The 15,459-nt window shown below is 36.1% G+C and overlaps 2 protein-coding genes across 2 annotated transcripts; both read right to left on the bottom strand.

The window, feature by feature from the left end:
• Window positions 1-360: 360 nt before the first annotated feature.
• LOC141621285 (uncharacterized) lies at window positions 361-2,574 on the bottom strand. The gene is made up of 7 exons (XM_074437909.1): window positions 2,498-2,574; window positions 2,096-2,403; window positions 1,726-1,911; window positions 1,522-1,629; window positions 817-892; window positions 612-710; window positions 361-504 (listed from the first exon to the last, which is right to left on the bottom strand). Exons 1-7 carry the CDS (start codon window positions 2,567-2,569, stop codon window positions 397-399), a joined length of 957 nt encoding a protein of 318 aa, XP_074294010.1. The 5' UTR covers window positions 2,570-2,574; the 3' UTR covers window positions 361-396.
• Window positions 2,575-3,076: 502 nt separating this feature from the next.
• Window positions 3,077-11,540, bottom strand: LOC141617027 (uncharacterized). The gene is made up of 6 exons (XM_074434197.1): window positions 11,525-11,540; window positions 4,790-5,097; window positions 3,976-4,182; window positions 3,781-3,873; window positions 3,567-3,692; window positions 3,077-3,361 (listed from the first exon to the last, which is right to left on the bottom strand). Exons 2-6 carry the CDS (start codon window positions 5,087-5,089, stop codon window positions 3,077-3,079), a joined length of 1,011 nt encoding a protein of 336 aa, XP_074290298.1. The 5' UTR covers window positions 5,090-5,097; window positions 11,525-11,540.
• Between the last annotated feature and the right edge of the window lie 3,919 nt (window positions 11,541-15,459).

The following is a 15,459-nucleotide window of genomic DNA, read 5'->3' as shown; positions in this document are numbered from 1 at the left end:
AATAGAGCACGGTTATTAAATAAACCGACGTCTTTGTACCTGCTATTTTTTTTTTATATAGAATTTCTTTTTTAATATTCCCAGCCTAGATGGCTCAAATCAGCTATATAGCTTACAATAATAGCGTAAAATCCTGCATTGTCACCAAAAGAATCTCCAAATACTACATTAACCAGCCTATATGGCTCAAATCAGCTATATAGCTTACAATAATAGCGTAAAATCTTGCATTGTCATACCAAAAGAGTCTCCAAATACTACATTAACCTCAACATACATCTCCGATCCACGAATTCTAGCTACAAGTTTTGAATTAGCGTACATAAATGTTTCTAAGTTCAATGTTCTTTTACGAAACAAGCAAAGTAAAATAAACCTAACCTACTTAAGCTAAACTTAATCATCGCTTATCTTTGGCTTAAATTGGAGTGCAAAGTTGGCCCATATATCCCTCACCTCATCAATTTGCTCAAGTGTATATGACTTTGGGGCTTTAAGCATGAACTGCAAACAAATTTAAAGAAAATATGTGAGAAAAATTTTATACATGACGTCTAAATGAAAGTAAACAAATAGGTTGTAATGATTTAAATAAAGAAGCAAAAACATACATTTGGAATAATGCTAACATATCTTCCTCTGATTATCTCCAGCATGTATCGACAAATATAATATCCACATAAGACGGTACCAAAGGGCTGCATAGGGCACTAAAATACAAGCTCACATTATAAATACATACACACTACTTAATAAGTAAAATTAACCAAAACTAAAGTATGTTAAAACACTAAAATATTAACACACAAGAAGTACCTTTATCTTTTTCCAAACAACCTCTTTGGCCTCATATCCGGCAAGTAGATCTATAGAGTTCCTTTTATTAAAGGCCCTGTATATATTGATAGAACTTATTCCGTTTTAGTCAATGAAATGTTAATTTCAAGCACAATAGCAAAAACAAGATCACATATACATTGAACATACTAGTAATTATACGAAGCCAGATAAATTATGGTCCAACGGGTGCATACTATTTACTTGAAAGACAGAAACTGGTGTGATTACATGCCTCTTATCTAAACACAGATTTAATAGCTGGCTTGTGCATTAGAATGAACTAACATTAAACGGCCCGAATCAAGATATACGGTGACAAAGAAATTTGCTTTGATCAAAAGCTAATAGAAGGGAGGGGGTCTAAAATCCTAAGAAAACAATAATCAGAAGCAAATAACAAATGCTGTAAGCAATTAGAAACAGTAGATTAACTGCGTATTCGAGTTTTCATTGATTCAGCATGCTTATATCTGATGTTACAGTTGCTAATTCCCGGCCTTCTAATATCAAATGACCAGCTTTTCTAAGATTGCCAAGAATGAAAAAAGACTGCAATTCACAAATGAGTAGAGTCCAAGACATGCATCACAATTTATCAGCTTAAAATCCACAAACATATGATATAACCCAACTAACTCCATACATTAAAACTGTCACTTTCTCGAGATCGTAATCACATACTTAGTAATTGTATCCACGAAAAATTGACGAGGCTCCTCATATCCGGCAGGATCACACCAATAAACTATACTTTCAGCCGGATTGATCGCACCCAACATCCAATGTTCACTATGAGTTGGAAAAAAAAAATTAACATATCAACTTAATTATGTGTGAATCAATAAGATAATCATTATAATACTATGAAAAGAAGTTTATATTTACCCCTCGACATATGGAGCAAATATAAGTTTCCGACCTCTACCACATCCGGTACAAGTCATGGCGCTAGCAATATAATCAGATCGAGAATTTTCATTCTCGACAGTGGAATATGGGGATAATGTATGTGGGCACAAGAATCCATATGAACTCGTACTTCGCATAGTCTCGGTAACATCACTCAAATACCTACCACAATAAGAAATGAATTTTACTAAAAGGTAAATAAAATCAAAATAAACAGTCATTTTTACTTGTGAATTGAATAGAAATCTGCAATTTTACTGCAACAACGAGTCAGGCAAGGCAAGGCAAGTAATCAGTTGACAAATTAATGAAAAGTCTTGTAAATCAAGAACAGAAAACAGCGAACCTCATAAAAAGAGTAATGTGAGAGGCACCAATCTCAGCTTCATCCAACAAATGAACAAGCTCTTCATAACTAAGGCTGCAAGTTTGTTTATTGTGTAATATATGTTCATCAATCTCAACATTGATCATTGTCCCGCTTGCCTTTAAAACCCGAGCCTCAGTTTCTAACAACTTCAAATCCATAGTCCTCTGCTTTTGCTTAAACTCACGACTAACTTTTATACCAAGGAAAGTGTTTGCTGGCGGAATCAAGGGCGAAGTCTTTTGAGGCTTGGACTTCTTTGGTAATGCTTTTTCTTCTTGATGATTCTTTTTCATGTTTATTTAAATTAGCATAAATAAGTTGATAGACGGCATAAATGTTAAATGTATTTTATATTAAGATACTAGAAATCTTAATTACCTTATCAGGACCATGAATATGACTTTGCGGCCACTGAATAAATGATCCCTTAGCTTGAATCAATGTCATCATATCATCAACAGTACTCGGTAAATCAAAGATTTTCGACCCAGAATAGACCTCCTTGATTGATACTTTTCTAAAACCATCACGAAGGGAGATGCCATGAACAGTAATAAATTCGTCCTTTCTTGATAGGTATACCAATCCTGAAGCCACTATCTTTGGTGATTTGCTTGGCAATGATAGTACACAAGCTCTCCAGCCCTAAACATTTACGTTAAAACTGAATTTCAAACTATTTTCATTTACTTTGAAATTGAAATTAGTGTCTTAAATGAAAGCTTATATAACCTGCTTTGGTGGTGGGTCAGAAATATTCGGAATAATGGTCTTGGGAGCATGATAAACCTCCTCTCGTGGTGTCTCCTCTCTATGTGTCTCCTGTCGGAGTGGCTCTTCACTCACTTGTAGTGATTGCTCTTCATTCAGTTGTGGTGATTGACTATGAGACCCCGCATAGATGCTTTGAATTTCTCGATCCTTCGGTACTCAAAGATACCCCTTTCATAAATTCATCTAATACTTCAGACTTGGCTTCTCACCGCTTTGCCAAAAATGCATCATCATCGCTTTCATCTTTTCTATGTCATCAATTTTCACTTGCATGCAATTTATCTTCTCGTACAACTCTTCTCGTGTCGGTTTTTTTGGTCCCTTCCCAAAATACTCAGTAATGGATATACCTTGAGGAACTCCACGCACACGGCCAGGATGCTCGAGCTTGCCTATCGCCTTAGCGAGTATGTCTTCCCGTCCTTTGGGCACAAATACACCAGCCTCAACATCCTTTTCTATTGCTTCCTACAAAACAAGAAACAGTAGCTAATGAGCCATAAAAACCGCAGCGAAACAACAAAAAACTAAACAAAGACAAAGACGATTTCAACAAAAAAAAGCGCACTTTACGCCCTCGAAAAGCGATAAAAACCAAAACCAAGAAGAAAGAAAAGTATGTCCTTAACATAAAAAAGCTAAGATGCTAAATTACAGATATCTTGGAACTTACAATTTTCAAAGCGACTTCCTTAACATAATCAGTCATGTCCCCTTTGTCAGACTTGTGACCCCTTAGCCAAGTTAAATATCGATCAACTTTTTCCACTTGTTTTCCCTTGGCAGCTAAATCTTTTTTCTAACAAAAACAATAGAGTTCATGAAAGTTAACGCTAGCTTTTAACTTGCAAGTCAATTATAATATCAAATAAATACAAACAACTTACGACTTTAACTCGAACCCCTCGATATCCTGCTCGAGAGCCATAGTATGTCCCTCTTCTTCTACCAGCATTCTCCTTGTTCTTTTTACTTATTGCCTTATTAAAAAGTACGAAGTATACAAGAAGAAAATTGTTTGAGATACTATATTATCATAAAATAATTAATGCGTATAAGAGAAAAAAAGATGAAAATATTACCTTAAAATCTTCAGTACTGTGAGATGCCACAAACGCGTTCCAGTGATCTTGAGTTATCTGCTTATACAAGGATGGTGGTGTCATTTGGACAGCTCCAGTCTCATCATACATCCACTTACGATGCAAGGTACATTTCCATTTTCTCCACAACTCACCCAACTTTTGGAGACACCAATCATGACGCTCTTCAATGACATTGAACGCACCCTAAAATATACAACAAACGATATTCAGCAGCTCTTGATTTGGTGTCTGTAAAGATAGATTCATTATGAGCACATCATTGAAATGAAGGCAAAATGGTGTAATAAACATTTATTTATACTGGATTAAGATTTAGAATAAAGGACTACTTGCATATACAGTATTCTGTTATAGGTATTTGGAAACATAATCAATAATTGCAAGAGAAAGGTTGGGCACGTCTTGTGCCCTTAATCCATCTTGAGTGGGAGCCTTTTCAGTGGGTTAATGATGATGAAGATACACAGAATTTCAATGTATCACCATTAATAAAACATACACAGAACTTCCAACAAATGCATTTGAACACATAGAATTTCTAACATAATTCGGCGCTAGTTTTGAAGACTAACATTAATCTGATCTTGAGGAGCTAGCTTGCAAGTTAGAGGTCAATTGACGAAGACTACAAGGATATGTATGTATATATATAGCTGTATACAAACATAGAACTCATATGATTCAAATCTTATGGTACTCAAATCTATTGATCTCACTAATCTTACAGTAGCTAACATACCCCCGAGCAGTCACTGTATACAAAATTTAGAGGCAGCTAAATAAAACATACCGTGAGTTCACCCAACATAAGATCTAAGGTCGGTCCATCCACTTTCTCCCAATTGTCCAATGCGCAACTAACATGCCCCCGAACAGTCACACCAATCCATGAACTAAACTTAGACGCGTATTTTCCTGTAGGCAAATTATCTTCTTTATCCCACTCAAGTTCAATTGGTTTTTTCTCTTTAAAAGCTTTTGCGACCATATCTAACACTGTTCGGCCCCTGTGACCATATCTCCTCTTCTTTCTGCTTGCCTCACCATCAGAGGGGTTCTTCCGACTTCGTTTACGTCTTTGCGGGGCCATCACGCAACCTGAACATAATAAATCAAAATCGCATTAAAATATTAAATTAAATAAAGGGTTTCAGTTAGGCATAAGCTCGATGATTTGTGTCTGGTTTGTGGTACAAAGACCAAACTCATATGCATTTGTTTCAAAGAAGCCGGACACTAAATTGCTTCTGAAACTTCGATGTATGTCTTGCATATTTATCTCCGCAGGGTTCACTATTGAGTTGGGTCCAATCAAAACCTTGGGCTAAAGTCAAGAAGAAGGTTACCATTGCCTGGATTCAAGCTTTACATTATCATATTTGGTCGCAACGGAATCAAGTTAGGGTAGATGCCTGGATTCAAGCTTTACATTATCATATTTGCCAAACTCGGTTTCATCGCATATTTATCTCTCTAAATTAATTTATCAGAAATTAATTTCCCCTTCAACCCCTAATTAATCATAATCACAACCCCTAAATTAATTTACCCTAAATTAATTTCCCTTCAACCCCTACGAGTTTCCTAATTAGAATGATGGTGTTTGGTATGAAGAATGACAATGAAGAAGAAAGCGAGAAAAATAGAAGTTGACCCACATACTCGACTGTTGGGCAACGGGTTGTATCAGGTCATATGTGGGACGACTTACTTTCAATTATTACCATGAAATAATTCTTAAATAAATGGTAGTACATGTCAGTATATAATAAAACAAAATAAAAGCATGTAATAAAAATAATAATAAATTGTACTTAATCATGCATCGAATCTGAGGGCGTTTCTTTGAATTAGACTCACTAATGATCCATATCCCTTCATCGTGATCATCACGCGTGTATAAACTAGAAGGGCCAACTATATCCGTATCATCTAACCGTGATACATGAGGATCAAAGCCCTCAAATACCACATCGTCATCGCAACTATCCAAAGTGTGGGCTTACACCTTACGAGATAGAGCAACCGACCACTTTTTATCCGACGGGTCGCTGACATAAAACACTTGTTTCGCTTGTGTCCCTATTATAAAGGGATCTTCCTTATGACCAAATTTACCAAGATTTACCAGCGTGAATCCTAATTCATCCTTGCGAACGCCATTATTATTATCAATCCACTTGCATCCAAATATAGGTATTACAAAATCTGTGTAATCTAACTCCCAAATCTCTTCAATAACTCCATAATAATGCATTTTACTTAAAATTGGATTCTTATCTTTTGAACTAGCGAAATGCATTGCTTCTGCCTCTACACAAACCCCACTATTTTGCATCGTGCTCATGTCATCTTGCTCACGAGTGTAAAAGGTGCATCCTTTAATGGCATAACCACTATAAGACGATGCAAAAGTCTTTGGCCCGAAACAAAGTCTTCGTAATCTGGAAGAAATACAATCTGGATATTGTTGCAAGTCTTCTATCACTCGAGCCTTGAACCAAACTCTAAAAGTCTTGTTGTGCTCACTTGCAATCCACTTCTCAGTTTTATTTCGATGCTTCTCCCGCAACGACACCATGTGTTCCTCAATGTACGGTTGTACCTCATCCTCGTTATGAAGAACATATGTATGTGCTATATGCCACTTCTCAGTTGTCATATCTTGACGAACATGACCCCTAAGACCTTTGCCCATCATCCACTCACTATGCCTATTCTTAGGAACCCCAATTAACTCAGAATTTGATAAGTGTGTATAACAATAAGAAAGTGCTTCATCCGTGATTGCACGCTCAGCGATACACCCTTCAGGACGATATTTATTGGATGTATAGTCCTTGTACACTTTCATCAATCTTTCAAAAGGATATTGATACCTTAGATAAACCGGACCAAGATATTTGATTTCTCTAACCAAGTGTACAGTTAAATGCACCATTATTGTGAAAAATGAAGGAGGAAAGTACATTTCCAATTGACAAAGAGAAGTGACAATTAGTTTTTGCAAAGACTCTAACTCAGTGGGATCTAACACTTTATTGCATATGGCATTGAAGAAAAAGCAAAACCTAGTGATGGCATATCGAACCTTTTTAGGTAAAATGGACCGTATAGCCACTACTAGTAATTGCTGCATCAAAGTATGACAATCATGAGACTTTAAACCAATAAGTCTTAGATCTTTCATTGATACAAGGGTGCTGATATTGGAAGAATATCCCTCTGGTACTTTAACACCACGCAAACACTCACAAAATTCTATTTTCTCCTTTCTTGAGAGTGTATGAGCTGCTGGAGGCAAATAAGATCGTGTTCCCTTATCTTGTGGTGCCAACTCGGGTCTAATTTTCATATCCACCATGTCTTTCCTAGCTGCTGTGTTATCTTTTGACTTATTCGGAACATTGAGAAGAGTGTTGATTATATTATCACAGACATTTTTCTCAATATGCATAACATCTAAGCAATGTCTTATAGAAAGGTCACGCCAATATGGAAGTTTCTCAAAAAGAGGAGACATCTTCTTATATCCACGAGACGCTAATTTAGAACCCTTCTTCCCGTAAGTTATCTTTATATCTTTCACTCTTTGATATACTTCATGACCGGTTAATATCTTAGGAGGGGGTCGATGTTCAGGTTTTCCATTGAACGCCTTTTGTTGCCTACGATATGAATGATCATGTTCCAAGAACCTACGGTATCCCGTGTACGCTTGTTTACGAGAAAACTTCAAATAACAAGAATCAACATCTTCTCCGCACAAGGGGCAAGCCTCTTTCCCGTGAACAGTGTGCCCACATAGATTACCGTACGCAGAAAGTCGAAAAATAGTACATAGTAACATTGCTTTTAAATTGAAATAACTATTCTGTAGGCATCAAAGACTTGTATTCCCTTATCCCACAGTAATCTCAAATCGTCGAGAAGAGGCTCCAAGTAGACATCTATATCATTACCCGGCTCTTTAGGACCAGAAATCAATAAAGACAACATCAAATACTTTCGTTTCATGCAAAGATAGGGAGGCAAATTGTAAATAGCTAAAAACACGGGCCAAGTACTATGTTGACTACTCAAATTTCCAAAGGGATTCATCCCACAAGGAGAGTGCAAGGCGAAGATTTCTGGATTCTTTGCCAAACTCGGGATATTTTTCATCAATAAATTTCCAATCTATCCCATCAGCTGGGTGTCTCAACTTCCCATCATTTGCTTTTGATGTTCTATGCCATGTGAGCAATTTGGCATCTTCTTTATTCGCAAATAATCGTATCAACCTAGGAATTATTGGAAAGTACCACAAAACTTTAGCTGGGATCCCCTCCTTCTTTTTGTATCGCCATTCTTTACAAACTGGACAACTAGTGAGATTAGCATAATCTTTGCGATATAATATGCAATCATTGGGACATGCGTGGATCTTTTCATATTTCATGCCAATTCCCCTAAGTATCTTCTTTGCCTCATATGTACGATTAGGAAGTACATTATCTTCGGGAAGCATGTCCTTTAATAATTCCAAGAGGTCGGTGAAACTCTTGTCACTCCACCCATTTGTTGCTTTTAAATTATAAAGTTTAACAATAGCTGCCAATTTACTATGCTTACAACTACTATACAAAGGCATTTCGGAATCTTTCAATTTCTCCAATACAACACTTGTATCCTCCAAATCAGTTTCATCAGGATCTTCATCAGTTTCATCTGGGATATCTTCATCGAAATTTTCATAAATACTGCCTTCTTGTTCATCACCTCTGAACACATCTCCCCATGATTTATCCGACATATCATCACGCCCATCACCCAACTCAAAATTCATATCACAACCTGAACCTTCTAGCGATGAATTAGACTCATCGGGATCTTCATCATCACTTAACCACGTTTCTCTCTGAATCTCCCCAAATTGGACATCTACATTTTCTTCCATTATGTCTATATTTTTTGATTCACCGTGGAAAATCCAACGGCTATACTTCGGATTAAAATTTGTCTTTTCTAAATGTATTCTCACATCTTCAAAACTCATATACCTAATATTCCGACACATATCACAAGGGCACGCCATACTTGATTTGTCTTTCACATTCTTTCTTACGAAGTCATAAAATTCAGCTAACCCGGCATCATATTCTAGGTCACCTTTTTTACCACGAATCATCCATGTACGACCCATATTCTGTATATAATCAGAACATGTGCATACAACACATTAAAAAATCGTCAAGGGGAATATACTGTACTGGAGTCTTAAGAAAACAAGGTCCTTATACGCCACTCTAAAACCCAAAAAAACAGCAGCAAGAATGATGTAGAAACAAGAAAACATCATAAAAAAAACTGAACACCTTGAAATCAGCAATAAAAAAAATTAGCACTAATAATTCAATACACCAGTCCAGCTATTTCAGAAATATATTTACTAACACTACTACAAAAAACCTCAAAGAATTTTGTTCGGGTGATTGTTGTTAAAGCTTAGAATTTTGTTCGGATGATTGTAGGGATGATTTAATTTAACGGTTTGGTGCTTAACTATTGTCATTTGGCTAGGGATTGGTTGTTGGAGGATGATTTAAACGCTGCTGTCAGGCTGTCGTGCGCTTATGCCTGCTGCCAGTTGCAGTTATCTCTTGCTGCTATTGTTGCTGGCTGCTGCCTACTGCCTACTGCCAGTGCTACTCTTTCTTGTGCTACTCTTTCTTGCTGATGTCGACTGCTTCTGGTTGCTGGCTTGCTGGTGCTGACTGTAGGTTAGGTAATTAATTCTTCTCATTTCTTCATTTATTTGTATGGGTTTTTTTATTGTGTACCGTCCAGTTTTTTTGTTATTCTATGATGTACCCCTTCTTTTTCTAAATTTCATATTATACCCCTAAACTCTATTACCTTGTCTAAACTATGACCTAATGTTGGATTTCCGTCAATTTGACTACTAACCCCTTCATCTCAGTGATAGTGAACGCTAGCTTTTTTACAAGTTCAAAGGCGATTGTGGGTAGGAGAGAAAATGACAGATAAGGTAGAGAATTGAGAGAATAACAAATAATAGGGGTAATATGATATAAAAAACATACAACAATGAATAAAATTAAATGTATATTGCCTAAAACAGGTTATAAAATATCCAATAACTTTATATCCGTTTTTCAGATTTTACCTCTCATATGTTAAAAACTCGAGAAAAAAAAAGAGGGTACTTCGATTCAAATTCAGTAACATAAACTTATTAAAACGTACGTGGATAGTCAAAGCGAACTATTCTTAAAATTTAGTTATTTACTAAATCAAAAAATACATAAATTTATACTTTTAATAATACTTTTTATTACTACCCGTACTATGCAGCCAGAATTTAAAGACAGTTGAGATTATCCTCGAAACAATGCAGCCAGAATTTAAAGACGGGCATGCATAGGAGGAGCTCAAAACAGCTGCATACGCCACCAATCAACAATCAGACAATGAATTCACCTACTTCTGTTTTCCATATGACAGTACTTTTGATCATTCTCTTTATATACCCCTTTGTATTTTGTAAACACATGCACATCTTTAACTTATACACTAATATACAGAGTGAATATTTGTTACTAATTCAAATCAAAATGGCAGGAAGTAGTAACGAAGTGAAACTAAGTTTGAAGCTTATAGTAGATAAAAAGGCAAAGAAAGTAGTGTTTCCAGAAGCAGAAAAGGAGTTTGTGGATTTTATATTCAGTTTAATGTCATTGCCCCTTTCATGTGTCTCAAAAGTTCTACTTCTAAATGAAAAGGGCATGGTGGGTAGCTTAGCCCTTTACAAAAGTATTGAGTCTCTGGATACTCAATGCTTTGAGTCAGAGAAGTACAAAGTCAATGCTCTTAGAGGACTAACTGACTCAGCAATTGTTTGTGTCCCTTTGTTATCGATTTATGAGCCCCCCTCCATATGTCTCCGTTCAACTTACAAACCTAAATATGTGAGGGGAGGTTCAGTTTATATGGTGACTGATAATTTGGAGGTCAGCCCATTCTCAATGGCTCTTATCAAGTCCCATGTTAGAGATTTTTCTGAGTTGGAGGACAAACATGTTAAAATTGGTCTCCAGGCCAGAGGTACCTACTTAACTTGTTTTCCTAACTAGTTTTAAGGTATAAATTCATTAATTTGGTTTTGGTTAAACTGAAGCGGAATCATGGTACTATAACTTGTATGTACAGTGATTCAGATGTAATAATAGACACATGATGTTTGGTTGTTTGGTTGTTTTTGCAGGGATTAGCCATATTGAAAGCATCTCTACAAACCAACAATGTTCTCACAATTCAATCAGTAGTAAACCCAAACAAAATCAATGATTAATACAAAAATAAAGCAAGATTACGACAGCAGAAGCAAACCCAACAAAATCAATGAGCAGTAAACTCAAATCAAATGAAAAAAATCAATGGGTACTTCATTAAATTGAGGAGAAATAAAGATAAGAAGAGTAAATCAGAAAGAGGACGTACGAATGGTGTTTGGATTGGTGGCGATTGGTGTTTGGATTGGTGGCCGATGAGTGTGCTGTAGACGATTACCTAGGGTTTGAGTGATCGCTTGATTGAGAAGTTGAGTAGTCGAACTGTCGAATTGGTGTGTATTGTGTTTGATGGCCGCCTGCTGCTATCATAATCATAATTATCTAAATTATGAATAACAAATAGGACGGTTCAATAGCCACCCGTCCTATTTTTTCTTTTTCAAGACCGGTTTAATTATTTAACCGTCTTCTTTGTGTTTTTCTAAAATATATAAAGACGGTTGATAAATGGACCCGTCTTCTATCACTATATTCCAATTGGCGCGCAATTTTTGTGCAAAATTAGGACGGCTCCGCTATAATTCGTCCCGTAAGCCCCGTCCCCAAAGGTCATATTTGTAGTAGTGGATGTTAGAAAGACTTAGGTAGTGTGATGAGACATATCTAGTGATTCTTATACCTAGTTTCTTGATATAAAGTGAGTATAATTGATTGGTGGGATTCTCTGTGTTAAGTGTGAGTTGCCTATGTTACTAAGGTTATGGAACTTGACCTTTTTGTTTATACTTGAAATTTGAGAACTTGGTAACTCGAGTATTGTTGCTTGGGGTTTTGACATGGAGTAGAGTTGCCTATGTTACTTAGGTTATCTTGATTAATGACTGATCTATGGAGTTCAAAAAATGGAAGCAAATCAAACAAGCATAACTCAACACTTTCAAAATGATCATTTCATTTAACTTTTAACCAAATACATTACAGCATTTATCAGAAATCAAAAGATGTATAATAAGCCGGAACAACCCCGGTTAAGAGTAAAAAGCGCTTCTCAACCCGCCACCAATTATGCCACTCTGGTATAACGCTAACTTCCGGGTCATTGGCTTCATATTTTGCAATAACAGATTGAATATATGCAAGGACATGACTTTCATGTGGAGATAAGGTTGGAAGAGTACAACTCAACATATCTCTGGCTGCAGCCAAAATGCGAGTAATAGGCCGACGAGGGTATGAAGATGATGATGATGAGGCTTGGTTGACAAGCCGGACTGCTTCACGCCTCTTAATCCAATAATTCCGTTGACGTTCAAGGGATGCTTTGATTAATGGGTGTTGATCAGCGGGAAGCCTGGCGAGAACCTTCCCATCATCTGCAATCGTTTGTGTAAGCCATTCTTCGTTATTGATAAAATTAGGGTTCATTGCCATGTTGTTTCAAATTTGTGTAATGGGGATGAAATATTGTGATTTGATTAATGGATGTTAGTAAAGGATGCTTTAACCTTTATAGTCACATTTATAATTTTTTTCAAAACCGTTGGTAATTTATTCTTAACCATTAATTACCTAATTAATTTAATGTAAAAGTTGACTTATTAAAAAATATTTTAAACCTACGTAACGTGCAATAAATAATTAGAAAATAAAATACACTACCTCGCATATATTCAAGAAAAACACATACATAACAAAAATTAAAAGACGCGCGGTTTTAACAACATTAATTAGAATAATAATAATAATTAATCAACATAATCATCTTGTAATCCCCTGCGATTGAGATAAATATTGGGAATTCAATATGTGGATTATTAGGAGGCACTTGTTCCGCCTCCCATGAACGAGGCACAGTGTCAATATAGTGCCGATATGTTCTTAATAGATTAATGTCACAATGGGTTGCAATCCATAAATATCGCGCTTGTAACACATCATCCGTATAATAATTTTTCTTCCCAGCATCATGATCTTCGTATCTTGCCTGGAGTTTTCTCGCTTGACGAAAAGATTCCAGCTTCTTCCCAAACCTTCAAACTCGATCATTGCGTAACCAAGAAAACCATGAACTTTAGTCCAAACTGGGTGGACCTTTTTAAAGTTCGTATAACCACCTTGACGAAGCATATCTCTCATCCAAGTAAAACTTCTCGAAAAAGCCTTACCATTGTCATCATATTTGATTGGAAGGTTGTGTATAATACAAGTAATATGATGGACATAGCGGGTATTTGATTGTGATTCGGCGGGTGTAGAAGACAACGACGGCATGGTGATCGAAGTGTAATATTTTTAATTAAATTATAGGCTATGATTAATTGAACTTTGAATTGGTGAATATGGTTAATTAATCACATTATAAGTGATATTTATAGGAAAATATGTATGCATGTGTGAATATACACTACTACAGATACAGGCTATAACAACGGTCAAAAACCGTTGTTATATAAAAAAGCGGACGTTGTTAAAGCGTCCGTTGTAAAAGGTTGTAACAACGGTTGGTTTTCTTAAGCAACCCGTTGTTAATAGTTTTAACAACGGTTTTAAGTATAAAAACCCGTTGTGGAAAGTGTGACTCAATTTTGGGGGGAAAGTTATAACAACGGGTTGTAATATACAAAACCGTTGTTATAACTAAAGACAACGGGTTGTTTGTAAATGACCGTTGTTGTTTGTTCTTAAAAAATAAAAAAAAAATTAAATTAAATATTACTAGATGCATGTATAATTACGGCCCGTTAGAATTCCGATGCATGCAGAATATCCCTTAAATTAATTACCAATGGTCTTGAAAAAACTTATAAATGTGACTAGCTATAAATATTAAAGCATCCTTTAGTATCTAACATTCATTAATTGAAACAACATGGCAATGAACCCTAATTTTATCAACAACGAAGAATGGCTTACACAAACGATTGAAGATGATGGGAAGGTTCTCGCCAAGGGCTTCCGCCGATCAACACCCATTAATCAAAGCATCCCTTGAACATCAACGGAATTATTGGATTAAGAGGCGTGAAGCGTCCGCTTGTCAACAAAGCCTCATCATCATCATCTTCATACCCTCGTCGGCTACATTACTCGCAACTTGGCTGCAACCAGAGATATGTTGAGTTGTACTCTTCCAACCTTATCTCCACATGCAAGTCGTGTCCTTGCATATATTCAATCTGTTATTGCAAAATATGAAGCCAATGACCCGGAAGTTAGCGGTATACCGTAGTGGCGTGATTGGTGGCGGGTTGAGAAGCGCTTTTTTTACGCTTAACCGGGGTTGTTCCGGCTTATTATACATCTTTTGATTTCTGATAATTGCTTTAATGTATTTGGTTTAAAATTAAATGAAATGATCATTTTGAAAGTGTTGAGTTATGCTTGTTTGATTTGCTTCCATTTTTTCAACTCCATAGATCAGTCATCATCAAGATCCAGTTATTACGCCATTCTTTGTCCAATAAGATTTGAAGCAAAGATTGAGAGATATGATGATGTTGATTATGGCACAACTTCCTAACATATATATTAATTAAAAAACAACTCAACCCACACATTGTTTAGTATAAATACATTGCATTATCTCAACTAACATGCATTTCCATGATCTCAATATATTCTCCAAACCCTAATTGCTAAAACAAACTCCAAATAAATTAACCCTCTCCTTAATCTTTCAAAACAAACTCCAAACTCCAACAAAATGAATGATATCATCCTTAAGACTCTTACTATGCTCGATCCGTCTCAAGGACGCCAAAGAAGATGGAAATGAAATAATTAGCAGATCTTTGAACGGAACCTAATGGTCGATAAAAACACATACATGGAACTCGAAATAATTAGAAAAATAAAATAATGACGATGAAACAAACCGATAATTACGAACGTATGTAAAGAGACGATGAAATCAACAGGGACGGCGAGAAGATAAAGCGACGATGAGAAAGAGAGAAAGAGACGATGAGAAAGTGTGTGTTTTGTGTTTGTGTTTGGTCATTTCTTTGGTTTGTGTTTGTGTATGTATTAAGGTTTGTGTTTTGTGGCTGCAGCAGACTTGTGTTTGTGTGGTTTAGAGTATGGAAGGTATTGACAACGGTTATTAAACAACAACCGTTGTGAAATATGTTTTAACAACGGTTGTAAAAAAAACTCGTTGTTAAAT

Source organism: Silene latifolia, chromosome X, assembly GCF_048544455.1.
Source record: "Silene latifolia isolate original U9 population chromosome X, ASM4854445v1, whole genome shotgun sequence".
Classification (NCBI taxonomy): domain Eukaryota; kingdom Viridiplantae; phylum Streptophyta; class Magnoliopsida; order Caryophyllales; family Caryophyllaceae; genus Silene; species Silene latifolia.
Note: the sequence above shows the minus strand (reverse complement) of the source record. Positions and strands in the feature narration are given on the sequence as shown.